Here is a 17,837-nt window from a genome sequence, read left to right on the forward strand (position 1 = left end):
AAGGTGGTACGAATCGTCATCCCTGGTCCATGAGTGGGAGCATTGCGCCGAGGAATATGCAGTGTTTCACTCGGAAAGATGTAAAGTGACGGAAGTAGGCCCCGGACGGGAATGGTCAGCCGAGCCAAGCGCTGCCGTATCGACTCTACAGAGGGAGTGTTCCTATCCTGTGACCGTAGATGATGGTGTTATCATGTATCATGTCCATCGATGGAGTGTCAATACCTCGGCGTGGGTTGGTTCGTATAAGTCACGAATTTACTTGGTTTAATTTGTATGGTTTGGTTATCTTTGCGTGGTTTAAATTGAATCAACGCGGAGTACATAATTTGGTCAATAACAATATGAACTCGATATGTATAGATAGACAGACAAACGAAAGAAAATCGACACATTATCAAGTGGGTCCAACAATAAAACAATAATTGTGTAATTTATATTTCGCTTTAGTTGAATTGGCGTCTCTTAGATACTCAACATAAGTGATAACAAAAAGTGGAAGTGATTATAGCGCCTCCCAGATCATGTTAAATACCCATAACTTTAAAAACACGACCTCTTGCAAACTATGCCCTTTTATCACATTTATTTGTGGACACGACATGTGCCTTTAACAAAATCGAACATCACCAGTCTGCCTTAAAGAGCCAACCATGTGTTACTCCGGGCCTCCCCTATTCTCTCCACAACAAACTGCCAAAAACGAATCTTAAGGTGGACCAAAGAGATGCACCAGTTGTATTGTGTATCTGTGTTATACATGGGATAGGAAATAGTTAATTCCCACACATACGAATAATTATGCAAGGTTTTCCCTGCCTGGTAGTGTTTATATTTCTAAATACACTAATTCTCAGACAGCATGAATTAATATTATTAAGTGTGCCTGTCCCTTTTGAATAACTTTTTCAACAATTCTCTAAAACATTAGCTGGAAGTGAATGGTGTTTTTATTGGTGTTATGACAAGTAGGTCTCATGTTGCCTTGTATACAAACGATTTCTGTTGGACTTTCTGTGCCAGCAGTGTCACTCATGGTCTGACTTTGTGCCATTCTAAGAATCTTAAAGTAATCCTTCAGAATGAAGGGATTACTCCAACACTCTGTGCTAGAAGGTAGAAGGACCTATTCTGAAAAGACAGTTTATCCGTCTAACTTGACTATTTACACAAATATCAGCTTTATTTAGCTTAACTGTTCATAGATAATAATCAACAAGCAAGTTTACGGTTTACATAATAATGGAGAAAAATGCTCATGTGTCTAGATTTATGTTTCTCTTTCGTTGGTATTAATATAATAGGCTGCCAAGAAACCAGCCGGTACAGTAATTGGGCCGACGTCAGCTTGAGATGGTAACCGGAAGCATCCTAACAGTAAGCCCAGTTAGTTGGAACACCCGCAACATGCTGCACATTGAAAGGGCTATCGGAGTTCAGTTATTGAGATACCTGTGTACCAGAATAAGAAATAGAGGGGTTATGTAATCAACAATTTACTTAAAGGCAGGATGCAAGGATCACTAGGTAAGCACAATCCAATATGATATCTATTACTGGGTCGCACACCAAATGCTCTTATTGGTGTTTTTATAGGAAGAACACTTTAGTGTCAATGGTTGAAATGGTAAAAATGCAATCCCTCAATTCAACTATTTTGTTTTTATTCATTCATAAAAAGATTTCTAGCCAAAATGTATTTCATTGCCAAATATGCTTTAAAAAAGTAATTAGAGTATTTCGAGAGGCATATTTACAACTGGATTTGATTATTTTTGGGTCTAGTTTAAGACACAACTAGACCTGAAACCTAATTATGTGGTTTGTATTAAGATTTATTGAAACACTTTGAGAGTGGTTTGATTAAGATGTGTGTTACAATGCAAAGTAACATAAAATGCTTACTTCTTTATTTCCTAAAGGCTTCTGAATTTCCACCTCAACAATGTGGAACCTGTTTTTGCTCTTCATTGTTCTGGCTTTGGTACACTCATCTCTTGGAAACAGTATCACATCTACTACCTCATTAGGAAAGTTTGACCCTAAAACTTGTGAGTGCAGCAGTAGAAACAAGGCAGGTGCGGATGACCTGTCTACTGAACTAATCTCTGTGGATAGCAGTGAACCTATGTTGGAGAGAACCACAAATACAAATCCTGCTTCAACTAGCAGGAACAACATCGGTTCATCTAATGAAGGCGTGGAAACCATAAACATGCAAAGGGATTCATCCTTGCCATCTCTCTCACCTATATCAAGGGAAGGGGTTGGTGTGAACACTATTCCAGAAGATTTTGGAAGTTCTGGTGAACAGAACTCAGAAGAGTCAAGAGTCATAACAGATCAGATCTCTATGGTGCCTAATGATCAAGATGACAACAGACACGAAACAGCAAATATCGACACGCTACAACAACAACGCCGCCTGCCTCTGATCAATAATAAATCAATGAAGGGTAAGTCAAACAAGTGAATTAGATGAAGCTCTTTTACATAAAGCTTTTTAAAATATACTTTCACAAATTAACCACAAGCCTAAACTGATATGTCTCTTTGTTTTTCCCCCCTCTCCGTCTCTATCTCTCTTTCAGAGGATCCCGACGCTGTCCCGGCTGGTCCGTCTGATTTCATTATCGACCAAGACCGATTGAGTTATGACGGTCCGTGTGTGCCCATGCTCGCCTCCTGTGCTGCTTTAGCAGTCTCAAACGGAACTCATCTGCTCTGGGACGACATGAGACGGACCCTTGCCTTCGCCTGGGAGCTGCATGTCTTTGGATCGGCCAGCCTGTTTGCCTTACTGGCCGGATTGGCTGTTATGGGAATGATTGGTGCGTCTACACTCGTTCATCCACTCTGTGGTCCCCTGACCCTGGCAAATAGCCTCTTACTGTTGACAGGGACCCAGCGAGCTGTCCTCCTTCTGCTTGATCCTTATGGGACACGGCAGATCTTAGCTCGACCTACTCTAGCGGCGTTCCATAATCTTCCCCTGAACTTTCTCCTGTGGGCACAGGTGGTCCTTGCTCTGGTAGCGCTAAGAGGGGTCATACTGCGTCAGCTGCCGCAGAAGCTGCAGCGTCCCTGGTTGGTGGGAGTTCTCGCTGTGTTACATTGTGCCCTGTTGCTCGCAGCTGATCTACTTTCCCCGGTGCTGTCCCTGACCTTTCCGTTATTGCTGCATACTTTCTCCCTCTGCTGTGCTCTGCCCTCCTGCGTTGAGATCCTCAGCCAGTCGTTCTCCCGTCTGCAGCTCTCCATCAGCAGTCCCAAACCCGAGTGGGGAATGTCCCAACGGATCGAGAACCACGCCAGGCGGCTGATGGTGGTCTGTTCCGTGCTAGGGGTGCTGTGCTGCTGCCTTCAGGTGTACACGCTGCTCTGGCTCTACGGAGTGCTGGGGAGCTGGAGGCGTTTCAGCTGGTGCTGGTGGCTCAGTCAGTTCTGGGCCAGAGTCGTGGAGCTAGCGTGGGGATTTGTGTTGCTCGCACTGGGATCCTGGATCTTGTGGACTCCCCAAAAGAGCCGCCTGAGGGGTGATCACTGGCAAGGTAGACAAGAGTGGTCGAGTGGATCTGAGAACACAAGCTTTTGGGATAGAGTCTTTATTAAGATTGGGAATGGCCAGTTTAGACAATCTGAGAATACCTGGGTAGATCTGATGCCAAATACCTGGAGCAGTTATCCCAGTCACAGATCAGGTTTTAATAACAGCCCCGTGTGTACGTTAGATGAGCCGGTGTCTACCATTATTCCTAACCACATGCCTTGCCCTGTCATAAGTAGTAGCTGTAACTCACAGGCAGTCACAGAAAGAGATGTGGAACCCGACTCTTTCCTTTCACTCGTAGAGTTTGAGATGCGACCCCCATCTCCTATAGACCTCGTAGGCAGCATCGACTATGCCCTTAGCCAAGGAGATTTTTCAAGGAGTCTGTTCAAATCTCGGCCTCACATAACTGGCATGGTTGACCCAGATGTAACTCACGGCCAAGGTACCGCAATTACACCTAGCCCAGTTCATGTTGCCTTCAGGGAGACAGTGGAGACTGGTTTTACCTCTGGATCTCCGGAAAATGTCCCACACATGGACATAAGACCATCACCCAATGCCTACACTGACTACACACCCAACAGATTCTCAGAAAGTGACGAAACACCGGAAAGAGGGCAACAAAACTCAGAAATCGAGTCTGAATGGATGCATCAGGACTGGACTGAGGATGATATTATAGACCTCTAGGCCTCAAAACATCAGCACTCAAATTCCTATTTTTTGGGGGTTTGCTTTTCACCGTAGCCCTAACAGGTTGTATTTCAATTAAAACCGTGACAAAGATGACTTCCTCACACAAAAAACTCATAATTAAGTCAAATATATTATTGCTTGTAAAACTATATTTTTTGAAAATATACATATAGCATTTTTGTAAGATTTGAAAGTATTCTCAATTGTATATATATATTTAGATACATTCATCACTTTTGTACTTTGATATATGAATGGAGCTTCACTTTATGCGTAGCTTAATGTATAAGTAAATCTGTACACGTGAAATTGTTGTTTTCTAATACAAATATTGTAACTTGAAATCACAACACCATTGGTGATATTTGGCAGCTTTCTCTGAGGCAATATAAAACAATAATATGAAAACAGAATGTGGTTGGTGACGCACACCACCGTCACCGACCACATTCTGATTTCGTATTATTGTTTTATATTGCCGTGCGTCAATGATTGATTCAAATTGTGTTTGTCTGATAAGTGAAACCAACTCTAACAAACTAAGTCTACATATGTATGACTCGTTTGCACAAGTTATATATCTGGAGTTTGTGGTTCGGGAGGCCATCTTGTGGTGAAAAAGAGTAACTTAAAATGTAAACATCTAGATTACCTTTTTTGCATTCGTTTTGTATGTCCTTTGTAAACGACCCAGGGAATGACGGTTCCTTATTTTCAGTTGTCATGTAGGCCTGTATGCCCCAGGATCATCCCTTCACCCCTCCCTCTACCAATAACATCATTACTGCCACACCCATTGGCTAGATGCCACAATCTCCACAGTCTTATTTACCCTCAATGCCCTCTGTCGCCAGAAGAGAACCGGTGTGAAGGACACCACAGATGATGTACTGCCTCCTCCCCCTGTGAAGAGCCATTCGCCACAGCCCCTCCTGTAGCCCTAAGCCATATGCAGCTACAGGGATTCAAACTTGACCTCCCTCTGTCCCTTTCTCCAACGCAAATCAGACATAAAAAAACATGATAGTCTTTAAGGCCTCACCGGTATTATATTCACTGTTGACAATTCGATTATTATTCAACTTATTGGTTCCTCACTTCATTGATTTATTGATCTACCTGTTTTCTCAAGGAAAGATCCATTTCTGATACGTAATTACAGAGCCCCCCCCATTCAGCTGCATTACACTATAAGAATCCTCGTTTGAATGGAATATCGTCACACAATCACTGTCATTATGTAATCAGGCTAATCGATTATTATTATTATTTTTAAATGACATGTGTCTGTGTTGTAGACTATAATCGAAACGAAAGTCCCACATACTCAAATTTGACCTATTTGGATAAGTCTTTCGCTTTAAATTAAAAACTTTTTTATAGGTGATGATATCGCGTCGATGTCAAGGGCCTTCTAATCGGCTTCGACCAATAAGCCATATCTTGGACCAATCCACCTGCACTGAGACGCACGTTATGGTTATTGATGCACTTTGTCCTGACGCGGAGCGCGCCATTTGACGTCATCCTTGGGAGTGTTCCATCGGGAAAATGAACGGTCATCAACACAGCCCTCTCAGCGCCCATGTAAGTTCAGGCTCGCAAACGGTACTTTTGTTTCAACACTCAAAGTAAAATCTCAATATGCTTGTTTTTATGCGGTGTTTATACGGGCGATTACTTCCGTTGATCCGATTATCGGTGCTGGCTGGCGAGCCTGGCGAGGTCTCCGGGATTTGTCTGTAGCTCGGCTAACTAGGGGCTGAGGCGGCTCTAAGAAGCTAGCGACCTAGCCGGGGAGTTCACCGCCGAGCGCCGGAGCCGACGTGGGGTCAGCGCGTGTTTTGGCACGAAGCGTCGATCCAGGGTGGCGGGCGATGCTAGGCGTCGGTGCACGGACAGAGTCACTCGTTTCGGGAGGCGACACTGCTCCATGTCAAGACGAACCCCAGGTTCCGATGGATACCCTTGGCTAGGCCAGTGCCGTGTCGGCGTCGGAGCCGACTTTGTACCGTGTAGTGCTGGATATAAACAAGCCTGAGGGAAGCTTCATTGAAGCGCACTAGCAGGTGGGGACTTTTTTTTGGCCACGGCAGATAACCTCCTCAATTGAAATATCTAAACACCGAAATGGATAACCAAGAGTAGTCTTGGTTGCTCCGTTGTTATGAGTAATGAAGCCTCCCACCAGTTATTTGAGTAAAGTGATGGACCATTTACCATAGATGATCGGTTACCAGAATGCACTTTTTAAAGATATGACATTTTGTTGAGTTGAATACATATGGGCTTCTACGAGCGTTAAAACACTGTTATAACAGGATTATTTATTAACCATTCCACCAACTTGTTCAGCACGGCCACGAAGACTCGCCCTTAAAGACAAAATGAATACGATCTGATGCATCTTTAGCTTGTAGCTTTAGCCACCTGCTATACCCACACGCTAGCTTGCAAGCGAACCATATATGTGGGGGAAACGTATGTATGGATTTAAAAAGCACTACAGTCGTCCAATGGCAAGTTTCGTATAATTGATGTCTTCCCTGAAGTGTAAGAAGCCAGGCCTGCCAGAGTAAGCTAGCGAGGTGCCCATTGCACTATACTGCGTGTGTGCATCATGAAAAGCTGATTCATTAATATTTCCACATGCCCATATCTTCATTTTGTGCAATGCATCAAGTGCTTTTATCTTCTGAAAACGTACGAATGCGGCCATTTGATGTTTATTAAACCAGATAACATGACAAGGAGGGGTCATTAAGAAAGAAGTTTCTGTTCTATTTGATCATACTTAATATATCTACATCAGACAAGCGAGGGTAATGCTTATTGGTGGCATCCCCTAACAACTTGCTTTGATTCTGAAATCCATTAAAAATGTAACATTTAAGTATACCACGTTGGTTTTATCATAGTTTAATTTTATATTATTTCTAAATTATTCTGCTCCATGTAGGAGATGGCTTGATAACAATACATGACAAAATCCAAGGTAGGGTCTTAATTGTCTGAATAATCAGCATGGGCACTTGGTAAAGCCCCAAAGCTAAATGGTACTTGGAACAGAGACACCAATACTAAGGATGGTCACTTTTGACCTTGGATGGCTGGATGTGCAGAGGCTGTCAACAGCGTGACAGTCGAATGTTCACTGACCCACTTCAAGCACAAATGCCTTGCCCTGGAGCCTGTTAAGTGATGCTTTGTTATGATTTGGCATGAACATGTATCACACACTTTTATTTTATTCAGGATATCGAGTTCTAAGTTCTAATAGTATTAACATAAAAATATTCTAGAAATTACATCTGCCATGTTAATTTGGCTTTTTACGTTGCATAGGCAACATTAGAAAACAGTCAGCCAGGAGCCATTACTGTTTCGGGGAAAGGATCTCTCCATGTATGTATGTTGTGTACTCGTGGTTTTCGTTAGGTTTCTTTTACTCGCTAAAACAGGGAACGTGCCTGACACGGTTTAATAGATGGCATGCCAAAATGACAGATGCATATACTGCAGCTTGTTAAAAAAATATTTTGTATGATTTTTTATGTATCCTAAAAGACCCTGCTATAATTTAAAAAAATCAGACTTCCTCTGAATTCTTTTTATTCACTAAATTAACATTTTAATCACATAATGACTGTAAATATAGAAGCAGGTCAAGCGGATAAGTGAACAGTACTTAACATTTAGCTAGTACATTGCGTGATTTATGACTAAATTCATTTCATGGGCCTGTTAAGCTTTACGGAATTGCTTTGCACATGGTGACTTTGCTCTAGCCTGTCAAATGTCCTCGGTGTGATCACAACATAGTATTATTTAGGCTTCCACAAATGGTAACGTTTTTTACTTATGGTGTAGGTTATATACTGTGCTTCTTGTTATATGACACAATTGAGTGTGGCACAGCACGTCCCCCAAGATAAAGGTAACATAGATGCATGAGTTCTCTTATGTAAACACCCTTTTATTTATACTGTGAGGATTGTCCTGTGCCCTTCAAAGGTTAAAGGAAGTTGCACAATGCAGGGCTAGCCTTGTATCTGAACAGCAGTTGACTTCTTTTGTATTGAAGGATATGTGGAACATGTATAGCTTTAGTGCAGATAAATGGAATGCTCCAGATGGGTGCTTGAGGCGTTTCATTCATAAAGAAATATCTCTAATAGCCCTGTATTGACCAGTTGGTCTGCATAGTCTCATCAGAATCAGAATCAGAATCAGAATTCTTTTAATGGCCAAGTATATTCACACACACAGGAAATTGACTTGGTGTGGTTGGTGCATAAGACATGAGACATAACATAACAACAAAGCATAAACAAGAACAAAGGACAAATGTTTTTTAAGATAATAAAAAAAAATAAAAAAAAAAAAAAAAAAAAATTGGCCATAGAAGGGCAAGTTAGTTTGAGTACGTAAACCCAGAGTCATTGTGATGCAGGGGGCTTGTTTGTGAGCCCAACTGCCGTGGGGAGAAAGAGTTGGATTCAAGTGGCGAGAAAGAGTTGGATCGCGGTCTGCACGTAACAGCTGAAAGCCGGTCAGCTGTGCTGCAGAGTCCGGTGTAGATTCAGTCAGCCAGGATTCCGTAAAACACATGACAGAAGAGAGAGAAAAGTCCCTATTAGTCCTGATGAGAAGACGTAGTTCATCAATTTTGTTGCAGAGTGAGCGGACGTTGGAGAGGATTATACTCGGTAAAGGCGACCGCATTCCTCTCTTCCTAAATCGCACCAGGGCTCCTTCGCGCTTTCCTCTCTTTCTCCGTCTCACTGTGAGACCAGGGCCTTGGATAAGTAGGTCTTGTAAGTCCACGGGAGAGGCGAGAAAGTTGGGACATAAATCCGATGGTGTTGAGTCCCTGATGTTAAGGATCTCATCTCTCGTAAAAAATTATCCGTGACATCGCCATAGCAACACAATAACAAAAATGGAAAAACCTAAAAAAAGTCTGAGTTGATCCGTAATAAACAGAATTAAAACTAACACAGTTTGTGACAATAAGACAATAAAACAAAATAATCCGGTTTGATTCGCAATAAACTAAATTAAACACTATTAAAGACTAAAAACAAACACAGAAGTGTGCACCAACACACCGAAGCAGCCATACGAGGCGCCATCACCATGACTCATGGAGTTAGGGGAAACTAAGGATGACTTTTGAGTTTAAAGATGTCATCTTTAGTTACCTATCATCACCTCCCTGATCGATTCTAACATCTCTATTATCTTATAGACAATACAACGAAGTCAAAATATATATATCCATTACCATATTTCTGTATGACATTTGAATGCCATTATTGTGGAGACTACTGGAATGATTGAATTGTTTGGCATTATTGTATTTGTACGTATTTAGACAACAGTTATAACAAACATGCATTACTGCTCTCGTTTACGGGTACCGGTTTAATGTGAATGCCATTAAAATCAATATAGCTGAAGCTAATCTGAGTGCTTCTTGTTTAGCGACTCCTGAGTTGTGAGCCAGAAGAGGAGAAGCTTGGCTAATGGTAAGTCTCTGCCCCTCTCTGGCTCTCCCTGTCTCTCACTGTCTCCCACACTGTCTCCGTCTCTGTCTCTCTCTTATATATCTCTGTCTCTGTTATGGATTGGTGCAGCTAAACCTTTTATACGAGCAGCCATTTGTAATTCAAGTCATGGTGTGTTTCTCTGCAGTGTATCTCTTAGTTTTGAACCAAGCAGCAATCAGCCCACCCTTTGAAAGCAGGGCTATGTATGATTCCCTTTGTAAGGTTGAGAATCAGCGCACCACATCATTTTTCTTCATTTGAGCCTCATGGATTTTATCCACATACAACTCATCAACACATGCCTACAACTCATGAATTTCTGTTATCAAACCATTCACGTATTTTACGTATGACTTGATTTGAATACTTTCTGAAATGTTATTAGGCAGATTCTTCTAGAGATTTGGTCTGACCTACAGCTCTAGGATTCATTGACAACTTGAACCAAAATGAAGCTATTAGTATTTCAGAAACCATTCTTCAACTTAAAATATCATTTTTAGACCTTTAGTGTTTTTGTACTGGTGTGTTGGGACTGTCAGACATGTCACATGCTGTTTGACCCAAAGGTTTTTTTGTTCTAAATTGAACATCTGTTTTCCCTAAATTCAGTTTCCAAGGCCCATGTCTCGGTCCCAACTCAAGTTTTGCTTTCTTATGTTATTCTTCCACTCTTCTGCTGTATATACGTTCATCTGTCGCTGTCGCATGCCGTAATCATTTTATTTTCCTTTTTTGTATCAGACGAGCATGACATTACGCCAAACCACCGATGCATGCACGCTCGTCTGAGCGCCATCCCCTCTGCTTTCCGGCTCCGAACCAGCCTTTCAGAGGGGGTGTGGCATCGGGACATAGCTAGTCCCCTGCACCCCCGAGTGCCCCCACACTGTGAGACTGGAGGCCCGTGATGGATCAGGCTAGTAGCGAGCAGAGCCCAGAGGAGCCTGACGCCGGAGGCCGCTCGGAGACGGAGGCCGGCAGGCGGGCGTCGGAGACGGAGCACGGTTTGTCCAAAATCACCCACAATGCCCGGGAAAACATGGGCGCTCTGGGCCACGGGCTGAAGCAGTTCTTCCAGCCCCAGCGCCGGCGCTCCTCCGTCTCCCCGTATGACGCCACGGCGCCCCTGGCCCCTGCCCCTGACCCCGCCGACCCAGGGCCAGAGGCAGGGGACCCCCCCGCCTCCTCGGGGCCCCCCGTGGACTCTGACAACCCTGCCGCTTCCGCTCCCCCCGCAGCTCTGAGTCGCGTCCTGCAGCAGATCCGCGGCGCCCCACCCATGATGAAGCGAGGAACCAGCCTGCAGAGCCGCCGCAGCAAGGCGGCGGGGGGGGCCGGGGAGCTCCCCCAGAAAGGAAGCCCCCAGATCCACCGCCGGAGCACCCACGAGGCCCTGCTACAGGCCGGGCGCCCGCGCTCCTCCTCCACCACCGACACGCCCACCTGCCCCGCCCTGGCGGACATACTGCTCACGTCGGGTTACCACTCCACGGAGGAGCCGGACAAGGTACACAGCCAGCCGCCGAGTCCCAGGGTTACTGTTGTGGCCTTTTGCAAAGTTAAACACACAAATCAACATTGACAGCCCTTTTGCTTTGTGGGGTTTACTGTTTTCACTTTGCGTGAACACTAAATGGGCCAATATAATTACCAACAGTGCAAACATGCCACGAAGAACGCTTGGCAAAAAAACCCAGAATGTGTTGTAAAATACATTGCAAATAGAACAATAACGTTGTCCTGATTGAATGAACAAGTTAATAACCCTTCATTTGAGCTTCTCCGTGGTTCTCGGAGAAACTCAATTCTCATCCAGCACATTAAACAAGAGCATGTGGCTTCTGACAAAATGTGTTTAGCGTCGTCCAATTATCTAGCAACGCATGTGGGAAGTAATTCATCGTAATATTCAAGTTAATTATTCAACAGGGATTATATTGAAGCAGTACTTAGTGGGGTACATGTAATGAATCGGGTGGTTGTTAATGGCTGGGCCCTGCCCTGCTGGAAAGGTGACTAGATATGTAAGCAGCATTGCAAATGTCACTGATCTCGTCTGAGTAGTTGGTTGCTATGCACGGTAAGCCTTTCTAAATTTAGCGGTTGCTGCCTTTAAGTCTACTTCAGGTCAGAGAGCATTTAAAGCCTGGAGTAATGGCTTCATTTAGGTAACACTTCTAAATACGGTCTAAATAAAGCGAATAATTTCCAAATTTCTGATTCCGTTTAAAATGCTAACACGGTAACACGGTCTAAATAAAGCGAATAATTTCCAAATTTCTGATTCCGTTTAAAATGCTAATTCTGCTGGCCACCAAATCAAACAGTCTAAAACTACTGTTACTTGTAGACAACTTTGTGTTGATTTGAGACGCTCATAGCATACATATGTAAGTTTTGCTATTAAATCGTACAATTCTATTTAATTAATAGTACACTAAACAGACCACACATTTAAAGATGACTGTCAGCTTATTGAATATCAGTGCCTTCTCTGGGTCCCGTGTCCGTCCCTACACCTGATACGGTGTAGGGACCGCTCACCCCGCCTCCCGTTTTCACCCTCCTCTCTGACCAGCTCGAGCGCTACGACGGTTCGGGCCCGGCCGTCTCACCCATCGCCCTCTCCTACGGGGCGGACGGCTACGGGCTGGACGTGGTGGACGGCACGCCGGACCCCCAGAGGACCAAGCTGGCCATCGCCCACCTGCAGCAGAAGATCCTCAAGCTCACCGAGCAGATCAAGATCGAGCAGACGGCGCGCGACGACAACGTGGCCGAGTACCTCAAGCTGGCCAACAACGCCGACAAGCAGCAGAGCGCGCGCATCAAGCAGGTGTTCGAGAAGAAGAACCAGAAGTCGGCGCAGACCATCCAGCAGCTGCAGAGGAAGCTGGAGCACTACCACCGCAAGCTGCGCGAGGTGGAGCACAACGGCATCCCCCGCGCGCCCAAGGACGTGTTCCGGGACATGCATCAGGGACTGAAGGACGTTGGAGCCAAGGTGTGGAGCATGTTGCACTCCCCCTGTTGTTGTTGTTGTTGTTGTTGTTTAGGCTTCAAACCTTGACATGTATTTCCCGCTACTTTTCCACATTGTTGTTTTTTCTATGACATTATATAAAGTATAAAAGTGGAACCATGTATGTTTTCTTCAGAGTGAGCATGCTGATTTTCTTTGAATTTTCTACTTCTCTGTATCCCACAAACATGGTGGCCCAGCCCAAGTGTTTGTTTACCCAGTTCTGCCCCCTACAGGTGACCGGGGGCCTCTCCAGCTTCTCTCACGCCACTCACTCTGCCGCCGGCGCCGTGGTATCCAAGCCCAGGGAGATCGCGTCCCTGATCCGCAACAAGTTCGGCAGCGCGGACAACATCGCGGGCCTCAAAGACTCCCTGGACGAGACCCAGGGGGACGAGTGCGTGGGCCCCGGGGCCGCCCGGACCCTCGGCGCGGGGCAGCTGCAGTCCAGCCCCAAGTACGGCAGCGAGGACGATTGCTCCAGCGCCACGTCCGGTTCGGTGGGGGCCATCAGCGCCACCGGGGCCCCCGGGGGCCCCCCCAGCTCCAAAGGGAACACCCTGGAGCACGGCCAGGCGTCCGGCTTCGACGCGCTGCTCCACGAGATCCAGGAGCTGCGGGAGAACCAGGGTCGGATAGAGGAGTCGTTTGAGATCCTGAAGGGCCACTATCAGAGGGACAACACAATGATCATGGAGTCCCTCCAAGAAGAGAGATTCAGGTGCAAAATGTTCATGGGAACGGTGCTATTGGCATGTAAGCAAGAACAATACATTTTAAAATAGTTTTTATTGTCCGTTTTTTCATGAACCCCTGTATTTTTCAGGTGCGAACGCTTAGAAGAGCAACTCAATGACTTAACAGAACTGCATCAAAATGAAATCCTGAACTTGAAACAAGAGCTAGCCAGCATGGAGGAGAAGATTGCTTACCAGTCTTATGAAAGAGCTAGAGATATACAGGTATGCCTCACCAGACTGTAGACGTAAAGTAGACCTGAAAGACCTGACATTTTCTAGACGCATCACACTTTTAACATTCATTTTGTCATTTTGTTTGGGTTGTGCATTTGCTTGTATTAGGTTAGCTATTCAATTCAATATGGTAAAAGTTTCCATACGTTTGAAATGATTATATTCCGGCATTATGTCCACCATGGTTATGTTGATGTATTGGGTCACAGAAAGGTTGAAAGGTGTGCATAAGGTTAGAATGAAGATCAGAGCCTTCTGAATGACAACTCTCCCACTGACCTGCAGGAGGCACTAGAGGCCTGTCAGACCCGGATCTCCAAGATGGAGCTGCAGCAGCAGCAGCAGCAGACGGTGCAGCTGGAGGGCCTGGAGAACGCCACGGCGCGCACCCTCCTGGGCAAGCTCATCAACGTGCTGCTGGCCGTCATGGCCGTGCTGTTGGTGTTCGTCTCCACCGTGGCCAACTGCGTGGTCCCCCTGATGAAGACGCGCAGCCGCACTTTCACCACACTGCTCCTGGTGATCCTGCTCGCCTTCCTCTGGAGGAACTGGGAGGCCATCTCGCAGTACACGGACCGCTTCCTTTTGCACCCCAGATGACCTGCCCCCCTAGGGGCTATGGGTCGCTGAAAGACGATACAGGGGGTGTACAGTGTTGGGAGGGGAATATATCAAAGCCAGGTGTATCCCAGGGTCTGCCCCCCACTGGCGCTCTCCTCCCGCTCCACCTCAATAGGCGCTCCACACAATGTTTAGTGTGAGCGTCACCAAGAAGAAGAATGAAAGGGTGGCCGAAACGGCAAAGTTCGGATTTTTGCCGTTGGGGCAATCACTATATACCTTTGGTGCAATGTCGGCGTGGATGAAAGAGGATGGGTGCATACGTTGAAGGGGCAGAGAACAGCACACTTGACTTCTCTCTCCTGAGTGAATTTGTTTACACATTTTTTTAATTCTATGGGAAAAATTGTATTAAACTTTTATCGGTGTAGTGGATTCAAGTGAAATGGATTTGTCACAATTTGATAAGCTGTTGATTTTAAGGGTGTTCCTCTTATTGACCTTCAGTGATAATCAGCAGTTCACTTGATTTTGTTTTTATGTTTTGCTTAGTTTTTTTGTTTTTAAATGGTATTGAATCATCTACTTTATCTTCCACCCAAATATTTTCAGCTCATCCCAAAAAAACATCTTCTGTTCCAACTCAGAAGGAAGGCAGGACAAGGTGCTGACAGATCAACTGCACTGCTATGGAAACAAACCCGCTCGGCACTGGATTGATTTGTGGTGAATCTTTCGACATATCGTTATTAGCGTGTGAAGTCATTAACACTGGTTACGACCGGGGCAAGGAAGTGGACGTCTAGGCTAAACGTTTGAAGGTTAAAATGTTGGCTGCCACGGTCCTGACTGCATTGCCACTGCAGAAAAATAATCTATGAACTGAATGAACCTACTTGAAGAGCGATGGAAATGCTCAAAGACTCAGTGCTTCCGTACTGTTTCTATTGGTGAAGAGTAATGCTTTTTAGTTGACTTTTTATTTTTTAAAAATAAACATCCTGTTTTAAAAGTGATAAACGTTGCTTTTCCTTCATGACTATATGAAAGTATATTTATTTGCTAAGTTTTATTGCAATCTCAGTCAAAGAGGTCATTAGCACTAAAATAAAACGGCAGCCATTTTAATCAATGACAAATTACATATACCCTGCACCGAAACCAATGTGCCTTTTTCAACCATTTAAAACAAATTGGTCATTCAAGCATGAAGAAACATGAAATGTCAGGATTTCTTGCCTCTGCTTTAACTATAAAGTGGAACAAGACATCTGGCAGTCGTGGTGACAAGAATTTCAGTTCTATAAAAAAAATGGCTGACTCAACTGCCAATGTCACATGTCGTTTTTGTACCTTACTAAAATGTCTAGAGCTAGTCCACTACTAGCAGAGCCTTTAACCAATAAGGACAACCCCACAGCCCTAGCCCATCTGTTGGCACACAGAAGGGATGAGGCCGGATTCAGACAGTTCAGTCTCCGTACTGGTGAACAGTCACCTGTCTTGGTGCACACTAATGGGAAAAGTGAATTGATCATTGTATTAATGCAAGATAAATCTGAAACTTGCAATGACCGCTTCTTCGCCAGGAAAGGTAATGAGGCCACCTTTTGGTCTAACCAGAGGGATAAGATGTAAAATCCGACCGCAAAGGAAACATGTCATCTTGTGCACAATATATTTGAACACTTGAGAACCGAGTGTCAAGCCTGGTACAACTCTTCCTGATGGTCCATTTAAATAGGTCTCCAAACGTCGAGAATTGTGAAAACTTTCAAAACAAGCCGTCCCACGCAAAATACCTTTTGATTCGACAGATGGTGCATTTACACAACTCTGAACAAATACTAGTATTAGATGAAAGCAGTCAAGTACAAAATCTAACTAAAGATTTTCTTTATTGCAAACACAATTTAAAAACATGCATTACATAATTATTCTGTGATCTTTACGCGCCTCCCGGCAGCCGTTGTAGCCTTGGGTTTGTCATCCTTGACCGAGGCCTTTTCCTTGGCAGCTTTGGTTGCTTTAGCTTTAGGTTCCTTTGCAGCTTTGGGTTCCTTTGCCTCAACTTCCTCAGCAGCATCAGGTTCCTCTGCAGCATCAGGTTCCTTTTCCTCAACTTCCTTTGCAGCTTTAGGTTCCTTGGCAGCTTTAGGTTCCTTGGCCTTAACTTCCTTGGCAGCTTTAGGTTCCTTCACAGCTTTGGGTGCTTTTGCTTTAGGTTCCTTCACAGCTTTGGGTGCTTTCGCTTTGGGTTCCTTCGCCTCAACTTCCTTCGCCTCAACTTCCTTTGCCTTAGGCTTCTTGGCTCTCGGTTCCTTTGCTTTAGGTTCCACATCATCCAACAGCTCCTCTGAAGCCTCCATGTTTACGGCACCCCTCTTAGCCTTGGGTCTCTTTGCTGGGGCCACCTTTGACGCTGCAGCATCGGCTTTCTTCGTCTTCTTGACAGTCTTGGGACAAGATGAAAGTTAAGCGTTTCTATGCCAACTGAACAAACAATGCTTCATATAAAACAAACATACCTCAGTATTTTCGCTCTTTTTCTTTGATTCCTTTTTCTTCCCAGTACCTTCAACATACGATTTGAATAGGTAAATGTAGTACCTTAAAGTTGGAGCAAGCAGTCTGGCAGATGATGCACGGTGCTTACCGGCTTCCTTGTCTGCACCGTTGGCCTTTTTGGTCCCAGCCTTTGTGGCCTTTGGCTTTTCCTCAGTGGGATCAGTGTTTTCGCTTTTCTCCTTTGGATCCGTGGGTTTTTTGGGTGCAAGCTGGACACAAAAAAGGACGTTACTTCAAAGCAAGGTTAAGTAGTCAATTCAGTGGACCGAATTAGCCTACAACCCAATAGCCTACCCGAAATCTCCCCTGTGCGCCAGTAGTAGCAGCGGTGGAGTTGGCAGGTCGGACCAATGTGCCATTCTCGAGTCCTTTGATCAAGGCCTTACGCACCATGTACTTCAGCCTCACCAACTCCATAGCGGGATATTTCGCATTGATGCTGTTTCGTATCGCCTGCGACGATACCCCTTTCCGCGAATCCAACTCTTTCACAGCATTCTTTACCATTACCATGGCCGGGGGATGAGCTGGAACTTTGCTCGTCGACACAGAACCCACCGCATCTAGATTAACGAAACGACGTTATTGCACAATCACACATCTAGATCATTGGACTACACGCGTTAACGTGTTGCATTGGGATACAAACCTGATTCTGCTGTCTCAGAGTCATCGTGGCTCTCCGAACCAACAGGTGAGGTAGGCACAATCTTTTCTACCGCGGGCTTTTTGGGAGGCATTCTAAGCAAAACTGATAAGGAAACCCAGCGTTGAATGGATGTTAAAAAAATATTTTTTATGTTTGACTACAAAACCAGCCAGCGTTCCCGCTTTATGCAGTCGATTCCACTGAAAACGACGTGGACGCACCAGCTGCGTCCAATTACGTTACATTTCTGCGCAGTTTT

The 17,837-nt window shown here is 44.8% G+C and overlaps 3 protein-coding genes across 10 annotated transcripts; 2 read left to right on the forward strand and 1 right to left on the reverse strand.

Moving 5' to 3' along the window:
* Nucleotides 1-119: 119 nt before the first annotated feature.
* Nucleotides 120-4,604, forward strand: LOC132471156 (uncharacterized). 4 transcript variants are annotated; one of them, XM_060070247.1, is made up of 3 exons: nt 120-239; nt 2,260-2,456; nt 2,592-4,604. In XM_060070247.1, the coding sequence occupies exons 1-3, from the start codon at nt 211-213 to the stop codon at nt 4,241-4,243; spliced, it is 1,878 nt and encodes a 625-aa protein (XP_059926230.1). In that variant the 5' UTR covers nt 120-210; the 3' UTR covers nt 4,244-4,604. The 4 variants fall into 4 exon arrangements, with proteins under 4 accessions (XP_059926230.1, XP_059926229.1, XP_059926231.1 ...); XM_060070246.1 differs by lacking the exon at nt 120-239 and adding an exon at nt 295-1,527 and having other exon boundaries at nt 1,923-2,456; XM_060070248.1 differs by lacking the exon at nt 120-239 and adding an exon at nt 295-1,527.
* A 798-nt stretch (nt 4,605-5,402) lies between these two features.
* Nucleotides 5,403-15,381, forward strand: tmcc1b (transmembrane and coiled-coil domain family 1b). Of its 5 annotated transcripts, none has more exons than XM_060070258.1 (7): nt 5,403-5,836; nt 9,737-9,780; nt 11,043-11,311; nt 12,383-12,808; nt 13,027-13,547; nt 13,653-13,788; nt 14,086-15,381. In XM_060070258.1, the coding sequence occupies exons 3-7, from the start codon at nt 11,084-11,086 to the stop codon at nt 14,398-14,400; spliced, it is 1,626 nt and encodes a 541-aa protein (XP_059926241.1). In that variant the 5' UTR covers nt 5,403-5,836; nt 9,737-9,780; nt 11,043-11,083; the 3' UTR covers nt 14,401-15,381. The 5 variants fall into 5 exon arrangements, with proteins under 5 accessions (XP_059926241.1, XP_059926238.1, XP_059926240.1 ...); XM_060070255.1 differs by having other exon boundaries at nt 5,409-5,836; nt 10,546-11,311; XM_060070257.1 differs by having other exon boundaries at nt 5,416-5,836; nt 10,546-11,311; nt 13,063-13,547.
* Nucleotides 15,382-16,235: 854 nt separating this feature from the next.
* LOC132471172 (protein B4) lies at nt 16,236-17,798 on the reverse strand. Its single transcript, XM_060070283.1, has 5 exons — nt 17,579-17,798; nt 17,224-17,492; nt 17,018-17,138; nt 16,890-16,936; nt 16,236-16,817 (listed from the first exon to the last, which is right to left on the reverse strand). The coding sequence occupies exons 1-5, from the start codon at nt 17,667-17,669 to the stop codon at nt 16,296-16,298; spliced, it is 1,050 nt and encodes a 349-aa protein (XP_059926266.1). The 5' UTR covers nt 17,670-17,798; the 3' UTR covers nt 16,236-16,295.
* Between the last annotated feature and the right edge of the window lie 39 nt (nt 17,799-17,837).

The sequence above is a fragment of the Gadus macrocephalus genome, chromosome 13 (assembly GCF_031168955.1).
Source record: "Gadus macrocephalus chromosome 13, ASM3116895v1".
Taxonomy (NCBI): Eukaryota; Metazoa; Chordata; class Actinopteri; order Gadiformes; family Gadidae; genus Gadus; species Gadus macrocephalus.